Source organism: Schistocerca americana, chromosome 1 (assembly GCF_021461395.2).
Source record: "Schistocerca americana isolate TAMUIC-IGC-003095 chromosome 1, iqSchAmer2.1, whole genome shotgun sequence".
Lineage (NCBI taxonomy): Eukaryota > Metazoa > Arthropoda > Insecta > Orthoptera > Acrididae > Schistocerca > Schistocerca americana.
The window spans coordinates 1,184,400,120-1,184,423,413 of NC_060119.1; the positions used below are offsets into that span (position 1 = coordinate 1,184,400,120).

The following is a 23,294-nucleotide window of genomic DNA, read 5'->3' on the forward strand; positions in this document are numbered from 1 at the left end:
TTCAGAATTTTGATGTTAAATTTTAGTTTTTATTTAATACTAAATGTAAGACTTATCAGTAGTCTTAACACTACAAGAGGTACAACAGGAAATTATTAATTCTCGTTTCGTATATTCCGTAAAACCTGGTAAAAATACGTAAAAATACAAATAACAATTGAAATAACTAATAATTAATAATAATACAATAACAATTAAAATGGTTAATTTCATTAGTTTAGTAAGTGAATGGTGAGTGCTAATTCATGAAAATCGCATTTGTCACAGGTCCAGAAGGACGCCCATACACTAGTTTGTAGAGGGGGGGGGGGTGGAGGATGGCTGGACTTGTGGGTAGGGTGTAGGGTGTATTTTTTAATATTTGCCATATTTGACGAACCTTCCGTCATAAAAACTAAAATTGTAAGGTAAATTCAGAGAACCTTCACTAGATCATGGACATGTTTCAGGTGAGTATTTTCATGCATAATACATGAACTACTAAAAATGCAAGGGGTTGGGGGCTCTTGCTTTAAAGGGAAATGTAAAACGGCAAAAACGTAACGTATACGGAAATATTCATGTATTTTGCGATTTGTTAAGAGGGACATGTTTTGAGAAGGTCGTTTTCATTTGTTTCGAGATCTCTGAGTAGGATTTGTAAAGTTATTCATATTCATTTCTAGTCCAATCGTCTCTATTACATTTCTTGCGCCTACGCTTCCTTTAAAATCGTAGGTACTGGTGGCAGCATACTGCATTGTTGAATATTCTTCCTCCTGGGAAATTAGTTTCGATTCTTTGCTGATGCCTTGCACATGCAGCTAGAATAGTTAAGTCACTGCAATTTTCACAGATTAAATGCTCATTGTTTCGCGAGATTTGCTGAAGCATTCTATACCACTATCATAAAAATGGCTGACATAAATATGCGTAACCATAACAAAAATTGTAGCTATTCTCATAAAACACACTCGTTGATTTCACGAACGTAGCATCAAACTGCCGCCTTTTAGCCTAACCTTCTGGGCTATTCTACTAATCTATCTGCCAAAACCCATCACCAAAAAATGTATTGACTCAAAACTAATGTCTGTATTCTATTTCTGCACGTGTGCCACACACCACAGCGTAATTACTTCAGAATTAGTCTTAATGATGAAAATACAACAGTGCGATGAGGATGTTGTAATCAATAAGCTTAAAAATAAAGCTGTGTAACAACGTTCGTGGTTGGATTGTTATTGAGAAATTAAGCAACTGTATCTGTAACATTTGTGATGTGGAATAATAAACATCTTCAATGTATGTAACTAATACTGTCAATACGAAAGATCACGGAGGTCTGAGAGTGAGTAAACGGGCACCCTGGCCTCGCAAACAATCATAGCAGCTATCGGGTTGCTCGTTGAGAACCCCTTACGATGTTTACTCCACACGCCTGTCGGTGAAATGGTGCGAGGAGCGGCCGCTTGTCGCTGAGGCCGGCAGATGGCGCGCGAGGCTTGGCTGCAACGTGGGGAGTAGATGGCGGGATGGGACTGGTGGAGGGGGGAGGGATTTTTTTGGGGGGGGGGGCCGAGGACCTGTGCGCTTGCGCAGCGAGGCTGTGCTTCGGTCGCTGTCCCTCAGTCTCATTCGGCTGCCGGTTGAAGAGAGTGCGTTTGTCTCGATACCGGCGCGCCTTGCTCAGCCGCACGCGGCGCAAGTCATTACTTACAATAAACGCTTCTCCCTTCCTTACACAAACACACATGGCTCTGAGCACTATGGGACTTAACATCTGAAGTCATCAGTCCCCTAGAACTACTTAAACACAAACATCCATGCCCGAGGCAGGATTCGAACCTGCGACCGTAGCGGTCGCGCGGTTCCAGACTGAAGCGCCTAGAACCGCTTGGCCACATCGGTCGGCCCTTCCTTGCAACTCCTGATATCGTTTAGCGTTCTGTGGTAGCCACTACCTATGTGTTTAACTCTTCTCGTGTCGTTCTTAGTAAAAACTTTGTCAGGTGGACTTCACTGAAACATACTTCTATCTACATCTACATCTACATTGATACTCCGCAAGCCACCCAACGGTGTGTGGCGGAGGGCACTTTACGTGCCACTGTCATTACCTCCCTTTCCTGTTCCAGTCGCGTATGGTTCGCGGGAAGAACGACTGTCTGAAAGCCTCCGTGCGCGCTCTAATCTCTCTAATTTTACATTCGTGATCTCCTCGGGAGGTATAAGTAGGGGGAAGCAATATATTCGATACCTCATCCAGAAACGCACCCTCTCGAAATCTGGCGAGCAAGCTACACCGCGATGCAGAGCGCCTCTCTTGCAGAGTCTGCCACTTGAGTTTGTTAAACATCTCCGTAACGCTATCACGGTTACCAAATAACCCTGTGACGAAACGCGCCGCTCTTCTTTGGATCTTCTCTAACTCCTCCGTCAGACCGATCTGGTACGGATCCCACACTGATGAGCAATACTCAAGTATAGGTCGAACGAGTGTTTTGTAAGCCACCTCCTTTGTTGATGGACTACATTTTCTAAGCACTCTCCCAATGAATCTCAACCTGGTACCCGCCTTACCAACAATTAATTTTATATGATCATTCCACTTCAGATCGTTCCGCACGCATACTCCCAGATATTTTACAGAAGTAACTGCTACCAGTGTTTGTTCCGCTATCATATAATCATACAATAAAGGATCCTTCTTTCTATGTATTCGCAATACATGACATTTGTCTATGTTAAGGGTCAGTTGCCACTCCCTGCACCAAGTGCCTATCCACTGCAGATCTTCTTGCATTTCGCTACAATTTTCTAATGCTGCAACTTCTCTGTATACTACAGCATCATCCGCGAAAAGCCGCATGGAACTTCAAATTGTTTTCGGTATCGTTCTTCGAATGTGATGTTCACATTCGTAATATCAGTGCGGTAATAAAACGTGACGGTCGCTAGGAATTTATTACTCCCTATTTTCAAGCATCGTTTGTTTTTCTCGTAACGTCAGTGTCGTAACTTTGCAATGCATCAAATTTCGTAATTATGACTATTCTCTTGCACCGTCGGGTTTTATTTTTTATTTACACACATCAAAAAACGTTTGCGACACCTCGGTTCCGAGAGTTCCGGAACCTGTACAGAAAATTGGAATAGAGATCAACATAAACGTCATTTCCACCCTTTTTATTGCTCACGAAAATCACACATTTCATGTTGTACCACCATACAGCGAGACCTTCAGAGGCGGTGGTCCAGCTTGCTGTACACACCGGTATCTCTAATACCCAGTAGTAAGTCGTCTTGCATTGATACATTCATGTGTTCGTTGTGGCATACCATCCACAAGTACACCAAAGCACTGTTGGTCCAGATTGTTCCACTCCTCAACGGCGATTCGGCGTAGATCCCTCAGAGTGGTTGGTGGGTCACGTCGTCCATAAACAGCCCTTTTCAATCTATCCCAGGCATGTTCGATAGGGTCATGTCTGGAGAACATGTTGGCCACTCTAGTCGAGCCACGTCGTTATCCTGAAGGAAGTCATTCACAAGACGTGCACAATGGGGGCGCAAATTGTCGTCCATGAAGACGAACGCGTCGCCAATATGCTGCCGATATGGTTGCACTATCGGTCGGAGGATGGTATTCACGTATTGTATAGCCGTTGGGAGCCTTCCACTACCACCAGCGGCGTACGTCGGCCCCACATAATCCCACCCCAAAACAGCAGGGAACCTCCACTTGCTGCACTCGCTGGGCAGTGTATCTAAGGCTTTCAGCCTGACCGGGTTGCCTCGAAACACGTCGCCGATTGTCTGGCTGAAGGCATATGCTACACACATCGGTGAAGAGAACGTTATGCCAGTCCTGAGGTGTCCATTCGGCATGTTGTTGGGCCCATCTGTACCGCGCTCCATAGTGTCGTGGTTGCAAAGATGGACGTCGGGAGTGAAGTTGCGCATCACGCAGCCTATTGCACACAGTTGTGCACAGTCGTAACACGAAGTCCTGTGGCTGCACGAAAAGCATTATTGAACATGGTGGCGTTGCTGTCAGGTTCCTCCGAGCAATAATCCATAGGTAGCGGTCATCCACTGCTGTAGTAGTCCTTGGGCGGCCTGACCGAGGCATGTCATCGACAGTTCCTGTCTCTCTGTATCTCCTCCAAATCCGAACAACATCGCTTTGGTTCACTCCTTGGCGCCTGGACACCTCCCTTGTTGAGAGCCCTTCCTGGCACAAAGAAACAAATCGGACGGGATCGAACCGCGGTATTGACCGTCTAGGCATGGTTGAACTACAGACAACACGAGCCGTGTACCTCCTTCCTGGTGGAATGAGAGGAGCGGATTTGCTGTCGGACTCTCTCCGTCTAATGGGCGTTGCTCGTACATGGTTGTATGCATTTTTTACATCTTTGGGCGGGTTCAGTGACATCTCCGAACAGTCAAAGGGACTGTCACTGTGATACAATATACACAGTCATCGTCTATCTTCAGGAGTTCTGCGAACTGGGGTGATGCAAAACTTTTTTTGATGTGTGTATATTTCCGTGACCATTCTGTACAAACGGAATCCTTATACGATCGCTTTGTTGTTCTTCAGTCTGTTAGTCTGATTGTTAAGAACCCTTCTTTCTCTGTAACCTGTAAAAGTATCAAGTTCAGAATTATGTCACATATTAAGGTCTATGTTTCCTTGCAGATGTAAAAATTTTAATCTTCCAAGTCGCTTCAATCCACACATATGGCCATTTATGCCACATGTACCGGCTCCTAGGTTGATGCCATATTTCTCGATGTTCGAAAGGCGTTCGACTCAGTTCCGCACTGTCGCTAGCCACAAAAAGTGCGCGCTTATGGTCTATCCGATGACATATACGGTTGGATAGAAAGTTTTCTAACAGACAGGTAGCAGTATGTCGTTTTGAACGGGGAACGGGGTGACTTCAGCAGAAACAAGCGTAACTTCAGGTGTGCCCCAGGGCAGCGTAATAGGTCCTCTGCTTTTTACGATTTACGTAAACGATTGGTTGATGGCCTTAGACTGTTTGCCGTTGATGCTGTAGTCTACAGGAAAGTAGTATCACACGAAGTCATCATCATCATCATTTAATACTGATTTTGCCTTTCAGCGTTCAGTCTGGAGCATAGCCTCCTTATAAAATTCCTCCATGATCCCTTATTCAGTGCTAACATTGGTGCCTCTTCTGATGTTAAACCTATTACTTCAAAATCATTCTTAACCGAATCCAGGTATCTTCTCCTTGGTCTGCCCCGACTCCTCCTACCCTCTACTGCTGAACCCATGAGTCTCTTGGGTAACCTAGCTTCTCCCATGCGTGTAACATGACCCCACCATCTAAGCCTGTTCGCCCTGACTGCTACATCTATAGAGTTCATTCCCAGTTTTTCTTTGATTTCCTCATTATGGACATTCTCCTGCTATTGTTCCCATCTACTAGTACCTGCAATCATCCTAGCTACTTTCATACCCGTAACCTCAACCTTGTTGATAAGGTAACGTGAATCCACCCAGCTTTCGCCCCCATACAACAAAGTTGGTCGAAAGATTGAACGGTGCACAGATAACTTAGTCTTGGTACTGACTTCCTTCTTGCAGAAGAGAGTAGATCGTAGCTGAGCACTCACTGCATTAGCTTTGCTACACCTCGCTTCCAGTTCTTTCACTATGTTGCCATCCTGTGAGAATATGCATCCTAAGTACTTGAAACCGTCCACTTGTTGTAACTTTGTTCCTCCTATTTGGCACTCAATCCGTTTATATTTCTTTCCCACTGACATTACTTTCGTTTTGGAGATGCTAATCTTCATACCATAGTCCTTACATTTCTGATCTAGCTCTGAAATATTACTTTGCAAACTTTCAATCGACTCTGCCATCACAACTAAGTCATCCGCATATGCAAGACTGCTTATTTTGTGTTCACATATCTTAATCTCACCCAGACAGTCTATTGTTTTCAACATATGATCCATAAATAATATGAACAACAGTGGAGACAGGTTGCAGCCTTGTCTTACCCCTGAAACTACTCTGAACCATGAACTCAATTTACCGTCAATCTAACTGCTACCTGACTATCCATGTAAAGACCTTTAATTGCTTGCAAAAGTTTGCCTCCTATTCCATAATCTCATAGAACAGACAATAACTTCCTCCTAGGAACCCGGTCATATGCCTTTTCTAGATCTATAAAGCATAGATACAATTCCATGTTCCACTCATAACACTTCTCCATTATTTGCCGTAAGCTAAAGATCTGGTCCTGACAACCTCTAAGAGGCCTAAACCCACACTGATTTTCATCCTTTCAACAATACCTGAGAAGATTTTACCCACAACGCTGATTAAAGAGATACCTCTGTAGTTGTTACAATCTTTCCTGTTTCCATGTTTAAACATTGGCGTGATTACTGCTTTTGTCCAGTCGGATGGAACCTGTCCCGACTCCCAGGCCATTTCAATTATCCTGTGTAGCCATTTAAGACCTGACATTCCACTGTATTTGATGAGTTCCGACTTAATTTCATCCACCCCAGCTGCTTTATTGCACTGCAATCTATTGACCATTTTCTCCACTTCCTCAAAAGTGATCCTATTTCCATCATCATTCCTATCCCATTCTACCTCGAAATCTGAAACATTACTGATCGTATTTTCACCCAAATTGAGAAACTCTTCAAAATATTCCCTCCATCTGCCCAAGGCATCCACAGGATTCACCAGCAGTTTTCCTGACCTGTCCAAAATACTTGTCATTTCCTTCTTACCTCCCTTTCGAAGACTGCTAATTACACTCCAGAATGGTTTTCCTGCGGCTTGACCCATAGTCTCCAACCTGTTTCCAAAGTCTTCCCAAGAGTTCTTCTTGGATGCTGCAATTATCTGTTTGGCTTTGTTTCTTTCTTCAACATAACTTTCTCTGTCTACCTGAGTTCTAGTATGTAGCCATGTTTGATTCGCCTTCTTTTTCTTTTTACAGGCTGCCTTGACTGGGTCATTCCACCAAGCTGTTTGCTTCATCCTACTTTTACACACTACTGTGCCAAGACATTCTTTAGCCACTTCTAGTACTGTGTCCCTGTACCTTGTTCATTCCTTTTCCAATGACTGTAATTGACTACATTCGACTAACTGGTACCTTTCTGAGATCACTGTTATGTACTTGTGTCTGATTTCCTGATCCTGAAGTTTCTCCACTCTTATCCTCCTACATATGGACCTGACCTCCTGCACTTTCGGCCTCACAGTCTCAATTTCACTGCAGATTAAATAATGATCAGTGTCATCAAAGAATCCCCTGAATACACGTGTGTCCCTCACAGCCTTCCTGAATTCCTGATCTGTTATTATATAGTCAATGACAGATCTGGTTCCCCTGCCTTCCCAAGTATACCGGTGAATGTTCTTATGTTTAAAAAAGTAGTTTGTGATTACTAAGCCCATACTAGCACAGAAATCCAAGAGTTGTTTCCCGTTCCTGTTGGCCTCCTTATCCTCTCCAAATTTACCCATAACCTTTTCATACCTTTCTGTTCGATTTCTAATCCTGGCGTTAAAATCACCCATGAGCAGAACACTGTCCTTGCCCTTTACTCTAACAACTACATCACTGAGTGCGTCATAAAAACTATCCATCTTATCTTGATCTGTCCCTTCACAATGCGAATATACTGACACAATCCTAATTTTCTTGCTAGACGCTATCAAATCTATCCACATCAGTCGTTCGTTTACACACCTTATTGCAACTACGCTGGGTTCCATTTCTTTCCTGGTGTAAAGCCCTACACCCCATTGTGCTATTCCTGCTTTGACTCCTGACAGATAGACCTTGTATTCTCCCACTTCCTCTTCTTTCTAACCCCTTACCCGAATGTCACTAACAGCTAAAACGTCCAACCCCATCAGCTCTACCTTCTTCCCAGAGTAGACCCATTGATATTAATAGCTCCCCATCTCATTACCATTTGTTTGCCAAGTCGTATCTTAGGAGTCCCTGGTTTGTCAGTTAGAGGTGGGACTCCGTCACCTCCAAAGGTCCGAGGCATTTTGCTCTGATTGTTGCCAGCATCATATTTAAAGTACCAGGGAAGCAGGTTGCTAGCCTTACTTGCCCCGAGTCCCATAGGGTTTTACCCCTAACGGTTGAGGGACTAACCGGTGGATTTGGTGGTCTTTGCCGAATGAACACAAAGGTGACCACGACTCAGAATATGTCCGAGATGCCCAGCCTTATTCCAAAGTAACTGGTATCCCGACTGTCGGGACCACTTACTTGGCCACTCATACGTTGCCCGTGGTTCATGAACTAGGACATGACTACAGGAACTCACACCATGAACCACACGAAGGTTGTGAAAAAATCAATAAAGATTTTCAGAAAATAAAAGCGTGGTATAATGACTGGCAGTTATCTCTCAGTATTAGTAAGTGTAACCTGCTGCGTATAACAAGGCGAAAATCCCCATTAATGTACGAGTTCAAAATAAATGCCCAGTCTTTGGAAGCGGTAACGTCCGTCAGGTATCTGGGTGTGACAATTCGAAATGATCTCAAATGGAATGATCGGATTACACAAGTAACGGGTATGGCGAACTCTAGATTGCGGTTTATTGGTACAATCCTGAAACGATGCAGACCTTCAGCAAAGGAAATAGCTTACAATACAATAGTTCGTCCAGTCTGGGAGTATTGTTCGTCTGTATGGGACCCTTACCAGTTGGGTCTGATTCAAGAGATTGAGAAGGTCCAAACAAGAGCGGCAAGATTCGTGACTGGTACATTTAGCCATTGCGAGAGCGTAACAAATCTCATAGAAAGTTTGAAGTGGGACACACTTGCAGATAGACGGCGCGCAAAACAGAAGGGGCTGCTCACTAAATACCGAAATCCGATCTTCACCGAGGATGTAGAGCATGTATTAGTACCACCAACTTTCAAATCGCGCAATGATCACCATTCAAAGATAAGGGAAATAAGAGCTCGCACTGAGGCGTTCAGATAGTCGCTTTTCCCTCGCGCGATCCGCGAGTGGAACAGGGGGGGGGGGGGGGGGGGGGAATATGACTTTGGCGCGAATTGTGCCCTCCGCCACACACTGCTTGGTGGCTAGTATATATGTAGATGTTGATGTAGATATTTTGATGCTCCAGAACCTATATCATGAAACTTATTATCATGAAATTCGGTATGAAGCAAAGTTTCACAGTATAAGTGAAGCAAAAAGTGTGAAACTTGTTACATGGTAATTATATTACGTAAAAAAACATATTTTGCCATATGAACACACATTACGTTGATAATCCATCAAAAGCGTAATAGACGAACATTACTGCATGCCATCATAAAATGTAAGTTTTAGTCATGTTTTAGTAAGTAAATAAAAATGTTTTATTAAATCTTCTCTCTTCTCTTTTTACATATATATACTGAAGTCCCCTTTCGCTTCTTTTTGTTAGTGTCGTAATATAACATGACGCTCTCTAGGTGTTTATTGCTCTTACTTTACGAGCATCGTCTTTTTTTCATACGGTCTTATACAAAGGGCAACAATAATTGAACTATATGAAGTAAAATCATCATAACTTCTGAACGGTTTGCATCAGGACGTTCAAACAACACGGTTGGCGCGGGGCACCATGGGAATTAGTGTGCGCATGCGCAATCCCCTTGTTGTTGGCCACTTTCCTTTGGACGGGTTCGTCAATAAGCAAAATTGGCGCATTTGGGGGACTGAGAATCCGCATTTCGCCATCGAGATGTCTCTTCACCATCAACGGGTGACTGCATGGTGTGCAGTGCACAGTCACGGAATAATAGGAGCGACATTCCTTGATGGCAGCCGGCCGCGGTGGTCGTGCGGTTCTAGGCGCTCCAGTCCGGAGCCGCGCTGCTGCTACGGTCACAGGTTCGAATCCTGCCTCGGGCATGGATGTATGGGACATTATTGGGCAACAACTCCAGCGTCATCCGCAAACAGAATTTACAGTCCCTGTATTGACTGGCTAAGTGCAACAGGCATGGAATTCCATTCCACACACTGATTCCGGCACCTGTACAACACAATGCATGCACTTCTGCATGCCTGCATTGAACATTCTGGCGGTAAAATCCGTTGTTAATGTAACTGGATTTCAGATTTGCAATGGCTTATCTCGTGCTTTCATTAACCTGCGATTTTGCAATGTTATTCACTTAAATGTTAGCTAGAGAAATAAATGTATTCCCAGAATTTCATTACGCTACAGTAATCATCTTTTCGTATAGTGATTTTTTTGTGTCATTGCTGCTTTCGTGTTTCAGCAGTGTGGGAGTGGCGTGGTTACATATTTACGTGTTAATAACTTTGTGTTATTTCAGTTTGTGTTTGCACAAAACAGAAGCGTTGTTTTGTTTTGCCGCTACGTTGTAAACCGACGATTACATTTGAACCCAACTTCGATCCACGAATTTTCGCCAGTCAAAATCGATCCTACTTCACGGCGATATAATCTGGATTTAACGTTTGTAAAACACATATTTCCGACTTAAACGTGATCTGAAGTCATTTTCTGTGTTAAACTAAGTTGAAATGCTATATACAACGGGCCCTTAGTGTCATAAAAAAAATGGTTCAAATGGCTCTGAGCACTATGGGACTTAACTACTGTGGTCATCAGTCCCCTAGAACTTAGAACTAATTAAACCTAACTAACCTAAGGACATTACACACATCCATGCCCGAGGCAGGATTCGAACCTGCGACCGTAGCAGTCGCGCGGTTCCGGACTGCGTGCCTAGAACCGCTAGACCACCACGGCCGGCCTTTAGTGTCATAACTTGTGTGGTACGAAAGTATATCGTTCCAGTGCTGCGGCACAATGATGATCTGTGAAAATCGTGTCTGTTTGGTACATTTGCATATTAAGTATCAAATAATTACATCTGTGCAAACAGTCTGTACCATATACGGAGGCATGGTTGTCATGTTGAAGCTGTAGTGTAGTTGATTGCGTCATGTGCTCACGAGTTGGGAAGAGAAAGATAGCAGATCCACGTCCACTTCCTTCTAAGTTCCTTTTTCACCTCTTGTATCCTAAAAGACTCTGGGCCTGTCTTACTCATGTCGATGTTATTTATTGTAAATAAATAACGCCGACTTTTGCTGTAATTCTTGTTGCAAAGGCCAACGACTCAATGTTTTCCCAGTGGACAGTAACCTTAATGTAAGAACGAAAGTACAATTTGAAGCAGCCAAGATTGCTATTGTACAGCATTTACTGTGATGACTAGTTTCAGCAAACTTCTTTGCTATCATCAGATCCGTAAAGCATAGAAAATTTAGAAATTTGTGGTAAGGGCTATAGGACCATCGGTCCCTAGGCTTACCCACTACTTAATGTAACTTCAACTAACTTCTTACGCTAAGGACAAGACACACACACACATGCCCGAGGGAGGACTCGAACACCAGACGGGGGGAAGGGGGGGGGGGGGGGAAGCAGCGTGAACCGTGACAAGACGCGGCTGACCGCAAGGCTACCCAGCGCGGCCCCATAAAGCATAGATCAGTATATTCAAGCACACTGGGATCAGATGTAAAGATGTATAATACAATTCTACATAAACATGGACTGTACCATGGAATATTATAGGGTTATTACAAATGATTGAAGCGATTTCAAAGCTCTACAATAACTTTATTATTTGAGATATTTTCACAATGCTTTGCATACTCATACAAAAACTCAAAAAGTTTTTTTAGGCATTCACAAATGTTCGATATGTGCCCCTTTAGTGATTCGGCAGACATCAAGCCGATAATAAAGTTCCTCCCACACTCGGCGCAGCATGTCCCCATCAATGAGTTCGAAAGCATCGTTGACGCGAGCTCGCAGTTCTGGCACGTTTCTTGGTAGAGGAGGTTTAAACACTGAATCTTTCACATAACCCCACAGAAAGAAATCGCATGGGGTTAAGTCGGGAGAGCGTGGAGGCCATGACATGAATTGCTGGTCATGATCTCCACCACGACCGATCCATCGGTTTTCCAATCTCCTGTTTAAGAAATGCCGAACATCACGATGGAAGTGCGGTGGAGCACCATCCTGTTGAAAGATGAAGTTTGCGCTGTCGGTCTCCAGTTGTGGCATGAGCCAATTTTCCAGCATGTCCAGATACACGTGTCCTGTAACGTTTTTTTTTTTTCGCAGAAGAAAAAGGGCCGTAAACTTTAAACCGTGAGATTGCACAAAACACGTTAACTTTTGGTGAATTGCGAATTTGCTGCAAGAATGCGTGAGGATTCTCTACCGCCCAGATTCGCACATTGTTCACTTCACCATTAAGAAAAAATGTTGCTTCATCACTGAAAACAAGTTTCGCACTGAACGCATCCTCTTCCATGAGCTGTTGCAACCGCGCCGAAAATTCAAAGCGTTTGACTTTGTCATCGGGTGTCAGGGCTTGTAGCAATTGTAAACGGTAAGGCTTCTGCTTTAGCCTTTTCCGTAAGATTTTCCAAACCGTCAGCTGTGGTACGTTTAGCTCCCTGCTTGCTTTATTCGTCGACTTCCGCGGGCTACGCTGAAACTTGCTCGCACGCGTTCAACCGTTTCTTCGCTCACTGCAGGCCGACCCGTTGATTTCCCCTTACAGAGGCATCCAGAAGCTTTAAACTGCGCATACCATCGCCGAATGGAGTTAGCAGTTGGTGGATCTTTGTTGAACTTCGTCCTGAAGTGTCGTTGCACTGTTATGACTGACTGATGTGAGTGCATTTCAAGCACGACATACGCTGTCTCGGCTCCTGTCGCCATTTTGTCTCACTGCGCTCTCGAACGCTCTGGCGGCAGAAACCTGAAGTGCGGCTTCAGCCGAACAAAACTTTATGAGTTTTTCTACGTATCTGTGGTGTGTCGTGACCATATGTCAATGAATGGAGCTACAGTGAATTTATGAAATCGCTTCAATCATTTGTAATAGCCCTGTACATACATTCTTGTACTTCTGTTTTACATTAATCTAGATCGCCTCCTTACATTATAATATCAAGCCTACATGAAAATCTGAAAGCGACTGCCATGCTATGTCTGAGAGGTGGCATGCCTTTACCATGCACACAGTGACCTGGCCCCTCTCATATTTATATCTTACTCTGAGTAATTCGATTTGGGGAAGTATAGCCGAGTATGTTCATTACAAAGCTAGTACTGAGAACTCAGAAGATATGAATATTTTCCTCTCTAATTGCATGCGGTAAAAAGTTGCTATTCCTTCACACATGAACTTCCCACGCAGCGTCTCTCGTCACCCGGGTGGTCCAGTGACAGGTGGGTTCTGCTGATCTTGAAAGAGTTAGGCCGACGCGTGTGAGGGAGCCGAGTGGTCGCTTTCCAGACCCCGACATTGTCATAAGAGCGGTGGTGACACGCCCACAGGGGCCTGAAGGAGCGGCTGGGGATAGAGATTCCGTTACTTCGCAGAAACTTAATGAAAACGCTTTCTGACGGGCTACAAGCGAGGCGTGGGAATGACTTGTGTTCCCAGGCAGTCTTGGCGGGCAAATTCCCGCGTTTTCTGCAAAATCATAACTGTAATTGGCTTGACCAGGGGATAGCTCTGTGACGTAGCAAACTCGGCGCAGAAATTGGCGCCAAGTATCTCCATTGGTGGAATAGTAGTGCTTCGGCAATAGAGTGGAATTTTCCACCGGTTTTCGAGTTGCTGATTGGCACGTTTAACCATGGCCACTGTGGTGGGGGCTGTAACGTTCTGTGTTCGGTTTGTAAGGGTGAGCCAAATAAAGCTGACAATGGCCACTGTAGAACGCTGAGAGCGAAAATCGCGTTAAGCAGCTTGTCCCAGAGTACCGCCGCCGCAGTCTCTCGTGACGTCACATGACCTGTCCACGTCAACCTGCGACGCCGACTTCAGGCGCGTTTAACACGAACGACTTTCTGGTCAAAATCGACTACTCAGAGTGCGTGCGCCTTTTTGTTGCGTGTAAACCATCAAAGATCTGCGACGCGAGTGTGTCTGTGACGTCAATGATCCAAAAATTATGCCGAGTGTGGAGTTGTAAATTTCCGAGTATGCTGCACACTGTGCATTCGAAGCAACAAGGGACTTTGGCAGCGTCTGCTAAAATCGATAGTTAACCTATTCTGGGCGAGCTCACTCCTGTTATGGCAATGGATTTTATGTTTTCGTGTCTCCTTAATCTTTACTGTGTTGTTTGCTTTCTTCTTGTGACACATTGTAAAGCTACACAACGTCCTGATATTTTCGCCAACTAGTGTTCTCTTACAAATTAGACGAAATGTCTGAAATCAAAATTACACTATGCAGAAAAAGGCCGTAAATAGATAAAGTGTTTTAATGAAAATTATTTCGACCCCGAAAACGTCAAAGATATTTCACAAGAAAAAAAAATCTGTGTTATGTGACACTTAGCAAAGAAAACAAATTATAAAAGATAAAGCAAAAGCCAGCCAGAGCGGCCGAGCGGTTCTAGGTGCTTCAGTCTGGAAACGCGCGACCGCTACGGTCGCGGCTTCGAATCCTGCCTCGGGCATGGATATGTGTGATGGCCTTAGGTTAGTTAGGTTTAAGTAGTTCAAAGTTCTAGGGGACTGATAACCTCAGATATTAAGTCCCTTAGTGCTCAGAGCCGTTTGAACCATTTGATTTGATAAAGCAAAAAGACGCTATTTACTGCGCTTTGGATATTTTTTGACGTGTTTGGAGTTTGCAAGTGTGTATTTTCTGGAGCAAATGAATGTATACCTGTAAGTTCTGGTATGACTGGATGACACTTTTCCTATTCTTTCAATTCCCAGGAGTGTAAAGAAAGTGACACACGATCTCTGACAAGAACGTCCACTATGAATTCTGCTGTGGACATTGATAATGTCTGTTATCATTGCTTGTTCCAGTATTTTCCTACTTTTCTATTTTTTCGTAATAAAGGTTAGTCCCTCATAACCTCAGTTTCAACACTAAGTTTCCTTTGTGTTAACCATGTTTGTTGTGTTGCAGCACAAGTGCACTTGTACACATTCTTGACGTCAGATTGCATCGATCAGTGAGAATAATCAGTGGCGCTACTAAATTTACACCACTTTCATGGCTACCTGTATTGTGTAATATTGCACCTCCACCTGTAAGACGAGAAGCAGCAGCAATCTCACTTCTATAGAATGAGCTACAGAATACACCTGGCAACAGACACAAATATAGAAAACCTCCCTGGTTGTATGGTTGGTTGTTTTGGGGAGAGGGGACTGTACAACGAGGGCATCGGTCCCACTGGATTAGGGAAGGATGGGGAAGGAAGTCGGCCGTGCCCTTTGAAAGGGAAAACCACCCCAGCCAACGCAACGCAAGACGTGTTCTTGCATATGATGTTTATGAACGGGAAGAGGTTTGGCAGAAGTTTCCTCTGACTAACTCTTGTCTTACAACTGACCCTAACAAAAGTTTGAATATACACTCCTGGAAATGGAAAAAAGAACACATTGACACCGGTGTGTCAGACCCACCATACTTGCTTCGGACACTGCGAGAGGGCTGTACAAGCAATGATCACACGCACGGCACAGCGGACACACCAGGAACCGCGGTGTTGGCCGTCGAATGGCGCTAGCTGCGCAGCATTTGTGCACCGCCGCCGTCAGTGTCAGCCAGTTTGCCGTGGCATACGGAGCTCCATCGCAGTCTTTAACACTGGTAGCATGCCGCGACAGCGTGGACGTGAACCGTATGTGCAGCTGACGGACTTTGAGCGAGGGCGTATAGTGGGCATGCGGGAGGCCGGGTGGACGTACCGCCGAATTGCTCAACACGTGGGGCGTGAGGTCTCCACAGTACATCGATGTTGTCGCCAGTGGTCGGCGGAAGGTGCACGTGCCCGTCGACCTGGGACCGGACCGCAGCGACGCACGGATGCACGCCAAGACCGTAGGATCGTACGCAGTGCCGTAGGGGATCGCACCGCCACTTCCCAGCAAATTAGGGACACTGTTGTTCCTGGGGTATCGGCGAGGACCATTCACAACCGTCTCCATGAAGCTGGGCTACGGTCCCGCACACCGTTAGGCCGTCTTCCGCTCACGCCCCAACATCGTGCAGCCTGCCTCCAGTGGTATCGCGACAGGCGTGAATGGACGGACGAAGGGAGACGTGTCGTCTTCAGCGATGAGAGTCGCTTCTGCCTTGGCGCCAATGATGGTCGTATGCGTGTTTGGCGCCGTGCAGGTGAGCACCACAATCAGGACTACATACGACCGAGGCACACAGGGCCAACACCCGGCATCATGGTGTGGGGAGCGATCTCCTACACTGGCCGTACACCACTGGTGATCGTCGAGGGGACTCTGAATAGTGCACGGTACATCTAAACCGTCATCGAACCCACCGTTCTACCATTCCTAGACCGGCAAGGGAACTTGCTGTTCCAACAGGACAATGCACGTCCGCATGTATCCCGTGCCACCCAACGTGCTCTAGAAGGTGTAAGTCAACTACCCTGGCCAGCAAGATCTCCGGATCTGTCGCCCATTGAGCATGTTTGGGACTGGATGAAGCGTCGTCTCACGCGGTCTGCACGTCCAGCACGAACGCTGGTCCAACTGAGGCGCCAGGTGGAAATGGCATGGCAAGCCGTTCCACAGGACTACATCTAGCATCTCTACGATCGTCTCCATGGGAGAATAGCAGCCTGCATTGCTGCGAAAGGTGGATATACACTGTACTAGTGCCGACATTGTGCATGCTCTGTTGCCTGTGTCTATGTGCCTGTGGTTCTGTCAGTGTGATCGTGTGATGTATCTGACCCCAGGAATGTGTCAATAAAGTTTCCCCTTCCTGGGACAATGAATTCACGGTGTTCTTATTTCAATTTCCAGGAGTGTAGATATCCAGTTATAATATTTTCTATGGATTCTTTGTTTGCTTGTTTATGTTATGCATATTTTGTGTATATTTAATCTTTTATATGTGAGATCCTTAAATAAGACTGTAAAATGACCATGCAAGGCACACGAATAAATAAAATAACCGCTAAGATGCCAAACTGTATTGTAGACAGGTCTCACATCACACGCAATTTTGGTGCTGCTTGTAACCGAAAATGACCATTTCTAAACAGACGATACTCTCAGTACAGGAATAAAACTCCAGGGGCGCTGCAGTAGACTCACTCGTCTCGAGTAGTCATCCGAAACAAAAAGTCTATCGTGTAAAAAGGGCTTAAGCGTTGACGCGACGCCTCGCTCCTAGCCAGCGTCTGGTTCGTCATCACACAGGCGGCAGTGGATAGCAGCGGTGGAGCGCCGGTGCCGCGGTCTTACCTCCCAGCGTGGGCGCAGCCCGGAGCGTCGGCGACGACGGCGGCGTGCCGGAAGTGCACGTCCAGCGCGTAGGGCAGCAGCCAGGCCAGGCCCATGACCAGCGGGAAGAGCGCCAGAGCCAGAGCAGCCACCAGCAGCACTTTCTTCATCTCGGGGTCCCAGCCGCCGTCTTCTCTGAAAGACAACACAGTGCACGCAGTGGGCAAGTCACACGACGGCTTGACGGATGGCAGGTCCATTTTACTGCCGCCCTTCCATAACTACGATCATTATGGGGTTTGCTTCTCAATATAGTGGCAAGTTATGTTTTCTCTGACACTTGTAACGCCGGAAATGCATATCCTCCTATTTCCATCTATTGTACTATTATTTTTTTTCCTTGTTTTGTTACCTCAAGATATGACATTTCTGTCTCTTTATATATTCTAATTGTTTTACTGTTTGTATATATATACTTATGCACTCATGTCGATGTATAATTGGTTTGTTTCGTAAATATTATTTGTATTTTTACGCTGGGTCTTGCCTAGGGAAAACTGCTATCGAACGGTTACATCGATGGGTCGTGTGAAGAATCAAAGTGTGTAGGATCTTTGGTAGTGCCCCCCTTCTAACACCCGTGTCCCGCAAGTCTCTAGAGGAACGGAAGGTTCCAAATGATTGGAAAAGAGCACAGATAGTCCCAGTCTTCAAGAAGGGTCGTCGAGCAGATGCGCAAAACTATAGACCTATATCTCTTACGTCGATCTCTTGTAGAATTTTAGAACATGTTTTTTGCTCGCGTATCATGTCATTTCTGGAAACCCAGAATCTACTATGTAGGAATCAACATGGATTCCGGAAACAGCGATCGTGTGAGACCCAACTCGCCTTATTTGTTCATGAGACCCAGAAAATATTAGATACAGGCTCCCAGGTAGATGCTATTTTTCTTGACTTCCGGAAGGCGTTCGATACAGTTCCGCACTGTCGCCTGATAAACAAAGTAAGAGCCTACGGAATATCAGACCAGCTGTGTGGCTGGATTGAAGAGTTTTTAGCAAACAGAACACAGCATGTTGTTATCAATGGAGAGACGTCTGCAGACGTTAAAGTAACCTCTGGCGTGCCACAGGGGAGTGTTATGGGACCATTGCTTTTCACAATATATATAAATGACTTAGTAGATAGTGTCGGAAGTTCCATGCGGCTTTTCGCGGATGATGCTGTACTATACAGAGAAGTTGCAGCGTTAGAAAATTGTAGCGAAATACAGGAAGATCTGCAGCGGATAGGCACTTGGTGCAGGGAGTGGCAACTGACCCTTAACATAGACAAATGTAATGTATTGCGAATACATAGAAAGAAGGATCCTTTATTGTATGATTATATGATAGCGGAACAAACACTGGTAGCAGTTACTTCTGTGAAATATCTGGGAGTATGCGTACGGAACGATTTGAAGTGGAATGATCATATAAAATTAATTGTTGATAAGGCGGGTACCAGGTTGAGATTCATTGGGAGAGTGCTTAGAAAATGTAGTCCATCAACAAAGGAGGTGGCTTACAAAACACTCGTTCGACCTATACTTGAGTATTGCTCATCAGTGTGGGATCCGTACCAGGTCGGGTTGACGGAGGAGATAGAAAAGATCCAAAGAAGAGCGGCGAGTTTCGTCACCGGGTTATTTGGTAACCGTGATAGCGTTACGGAGATGTTTAATAAACTCAAGTGGCAGACTCTGCAAGAGAGGCGCTCTGCATCGCGGTGTAGCTTGCTGTCCAGGTTTCGAGAGGGTGCGTTTCTGGATGAGGTATCGAATATATTGCTTCCCCCTACTTATACCTCCGGAGGAGATCACGAATGTAAAATTAGAGAGATTAGAGCGCGCACGGAGGCTTTCAGACAGTCGTTCTTCCCGCGAACCATACGCGACTGGAACAGGAAAGGGAGGTAATGACAGTGGCACGTAAAGTGCCCTCCGCCACACACCGTTGGGTGGCTTGCGGAGTATCAATGTAGATGTAGATGTAGTGTTAACTCTGCCGCGTGGAGCGCGGGCAGAGAGAGTCTGGCTGGAGTAGCGAGTGGAGCAGGTGTGTTGTGTGACGCTCCCGCGAGTTGCCGCGCTTTCGGGGTTTGGCAGCATGTCATTGCGCTCGACTCGCGATGATAGTTTCTGACATGGTGTCGCGGACGGGAAGCATTAGCTGACGCACATCAAGAGCCCGTTTCGCCTGGTGACCGTGTCGAGAAGAAGGCGCGCCAACATCCAGCTTCTGCAACAGCGACGGCCGACAATGAGTGACTGTCGCCACCTCCTCGATCGACGGCTTCAAACCTTCAATCAACCAACAAGGAAGACTAAAAGCACGTAAAGTTTCAGAACTGTATGGCAGACCTCAGCTTTTCAAATTGTTCCATTTGCCTCGCAAAATTACAGCAACTTAGCATGAACCTTTGTTGCTCATTGTCCCAATTGCATTGCCAAGCAGGGTCCCTTCCTTTTCCGAAATGAGCCCGAGGGTCGTTGAAATTCAAACGCCAGCATCATTCGATTTCACTGCTTTGATTTCAAAGTTCAGCTGGCTACAATATTTAGATTGCACAAGCACAAATTAAGAGTGCGAGTTTTGTTACCGTATTTTAGTTACCTGTGACTGCAGCTCAGCTTGGTACGTACTAAGTTTTACTATTGTTAATTGTTCAGAATCATTTAATTCAAGTTCAAAGTTAATTCTCTTATTTCTAAATTGCGTAGATTCAAGTAGCTTTTGAAATGATTGTTGAGGTAGTCCAAGACTAACCTTATTTTACTGAATGTCGATGTGCTTCAGAAAGAAAGCTCACTATTAACTTCAGTCACTAAATTAACTTTCGATTTTCCAGTTTTATTAATTCTTTTGCTAAATTAAGTCAGAGTGTAGCGAAATTTATTACTTCTGACAAACTTTCAGTTTTCACGCTACACGTGTCAACCTTCAGTTGTCACGCTTCTAGTGCTAATTATATGTGTAATTACCTTTCTTTTTCAGTTACTATAGTAATTGTCCATAGGACTGGCGACCGTAATTTCCCCCAAATCTCAAATATCTAATTACCGCTAGTTAATTGTTAACGTAACGGCCGCACATTTACTTTCTTCATTAACTTTACCCCTTTTCAAAATTAATTTCCACCAGTTTCATTTGCATTTTTCCTTTCATTTAGATGTAGCCCTTTCCTCCCTCTTTACCGACAGATTAACTTCGGTGACGATTGCTTTTCCCAAATTTCCATTAGGTACACGCGGTTTAATTTTTCACTGTCATTAAGGTCGATAAGTGAGGGGGAGGTTACACACTGACTGCGCACGTAGTTGCTCTGGTTAATCAGGGGTTACGGATCCTTCCGTCATTTGACTGGTATTTCCTTGGTCTCCTCCGCTGCCGTGTTTCAGAATCGATGGTCAGTAATTCACACGTGGTAAGTACAGGCCAAAAGTAGCTAAAAAGCTCCAATAAACATGTGTCCGCGAATCAACCGTTGCCCATATTAAATCGAGTTGGGAACAAACTATAAAGCCCCTGGATACCGCGGTATTCACGTTGGAATCTCAAAGTTTGGGATCGACTGTCTGTCTTGTTTACGCAAGCGCAGCTACTTTTCTTTCACCTCTCTGCGCTCTGCCCTACTGGCCTCACGATCAGTTACGATCGTGAAGGCACCATGAACAGAGATTAGACCCATGAAGAGTACTCTGACATCCACTTCATGTATGGCAAACCGAATGGCAGTGCCTTTGAGGCAGCCCGACAGGCGACCGTTTAGCCGGTTACATCAGCGCCTTAGAGAGACCGGGAGTTTCGCACACAATGTATGAGAAGGTCGACCCAGGTCCGTAACACCGGATGTTGAGAAAAGGGTGTTGCGCATTGTACACGAACGTCCAGTACTTTAACAAGGAGGACTGCTACCCAAGAGCGTGTCCTGAGTCATGTAGTGTGTGGCGGATTTTACTCTATGTATAGTGTAAGTCAGGGTGACATGGTGGATTGGGTGAAATGGTGAATTGCTTTAATTCTTTACTGGTTAAACACATGTCTCAACATGTCTGCATGCCAACAATCTCTGATCATCTGTGCAGTGTGCACGTGTTGAAAACCAGCTCCGTTTTAAAAACCGTAAGTACTTTCTACAAAACTGTTTTCGATGCTAAATATTTTTTATATGCTGCATGCATTTGTAGATGTTACCTCAGGTAGCATAGTCCGTGGGGTATTTTTTGATATACTCTGCCTTCTTACACTGCTTATGTACCACATAACCTAGAAATCGTTGCGTCTAGTGTTTTGAATTTCTTGCCGTGCTGTTCACCGTTTCACCCATAGCAAATGAGAGAAATGGTGAACTCGGGCAGGGGTGATACGGTGAAGGACTTTTCTTATGTGTAAAGTGTAAAGCTTTTGTTTAGGTACATCCCAACCAGGGTTTTTGACAAGTCATGAAATCTTAGCGTTTCCTATCCCATGCGAGAGTTATATTCTGTTTTATCCGACGTCTCAATACAAACGTTAATTTAAAAATTAATTTTTATACATACTTTTTTCCGAGTTAGTTTGGTTTGTCAGTGATTAAAAAAGTAAATCTTCTAACTATCGCCACTGTTCCAGGCAAAGATGCCTACATTTTACAAAAGACAAGAAGGATCCAGCCTTGCTAATTGGACAGAGGAGCAACTTAACGATGCCGTGAAAGCGGTGCAAAATGGAATGAGCCTGAATAAAGCCTCAAAGGAGTTTCACATTCCATGCTCAACGCTGAAGAGACGATTAGCAAACGCGTGCTTTGCGAAAAAACCTATGGGTGGGCCGCCTGTACTAACACAAGAATGTGAGAAAAAGTTGGTAAAACATATCATAAAAAAACTTCGGATTTGCACCAACAAGGACAGAAGTACGTACCATGCAGAATATTTTGGTAGAGCATAACCTCCTTGATAAGCCGGGAAATATATTCAACGTAGTTGAGTCCAGACTTCAGCTGAATAATAGACCAGGTTACGTGTTGGCAGCAAAGGGGTCTAAGAGCGTTCCAGCGATAACAACCGGTGAAAAGGGTGAAACCATATCTGTAATCGCCTGCTGCAATGGAGAGAGCATGTTTTTACCCCCAACTTGTATTTTGAAGGGAAAAAATGAAAAGACCGAGTACAAGGACGGTATGCCGCTGGGTTCCACGATTTTCATGCCACAAAAGTCGGCGTGCGTAAGAACTGATATTTTTCTTCTGCGGCTAAGGAACCATTTTGCACCGAGGAAGCCTGTGGGAACAGTCGTTCTTATTTTGGATGGACATCGCTCTCATTGCAGCAGCGTGGATACATTAGAGTTTGCAGAACAAAAAAACATAATTTTGCTCTGTCTACCCAGCCACACCACACACTATCTGCAGCCGCTAGACAGAGCATTTTTTAAAACTCTGAAATCCTATTATTACAATGCTTGTAATTCGTACATTAGAATGAATCCAAATAGAAAAATTTCCAGACTAGTGTTCGGAGGACTGCTTACAAAGGCATGGGTACAAGCGGCGACGACAGAGAATGCAATATCCGGGTTCAGAAGCACAGGAATCATCCCGTTTAATCCTGATGTGATCCACGAATACGCGTTTTTAACATCAGCTTCAGATCAACACCAGGAAAACAACGAACGACATGAAAACAGACCTACTTCACCTCGACCAAGTTGTTCGCACTGGCAGGAGATACCTAATCCCTCGGAAGAAGCGACTGCAGACGTAGATAACGATCAGGGACTTGAACACATACAAGCTTCGCCACAACTGGGCTGTTCGCAACGGTCGGAAAATCCACAGGAAAACATGCAGTCTTCATCAGAAGCAACAGATATGACCTCGACAGTGGCAACAGTAGGAATCTCAAATAACCCCTAGCATACTCTTGGACCATATTTCGCCGATACCTATCC

The 23,294-nt window shown here is 44.9% G+C and overlaps 1 protein-coding gene across 1 annotated transcript in view; it reads right to left on the minus strand.

Annotated features, from left to right (window-relative positions):
• Positions 1-17,435, minus strand: part of LOC124597953 (glutathione hydrolase 1 proenzyme-like) — a 115,331-nt gene extending 97,896 nt beyond the window's left edge. Inside the window, exon 1 of the mRNA XM_047135971.1 lies at positions 17,341-17,435. Within this exon, the coding sequence (XP_046991927.1) occupies positions 17,341-17,435 (95 nt within the window). The remainder of the gene's footprint in view (positions 1-17,340) is intronic.
• Between the last annotated feature and the right edge of the window lie 5,859 nt (positions 17,436-23,294).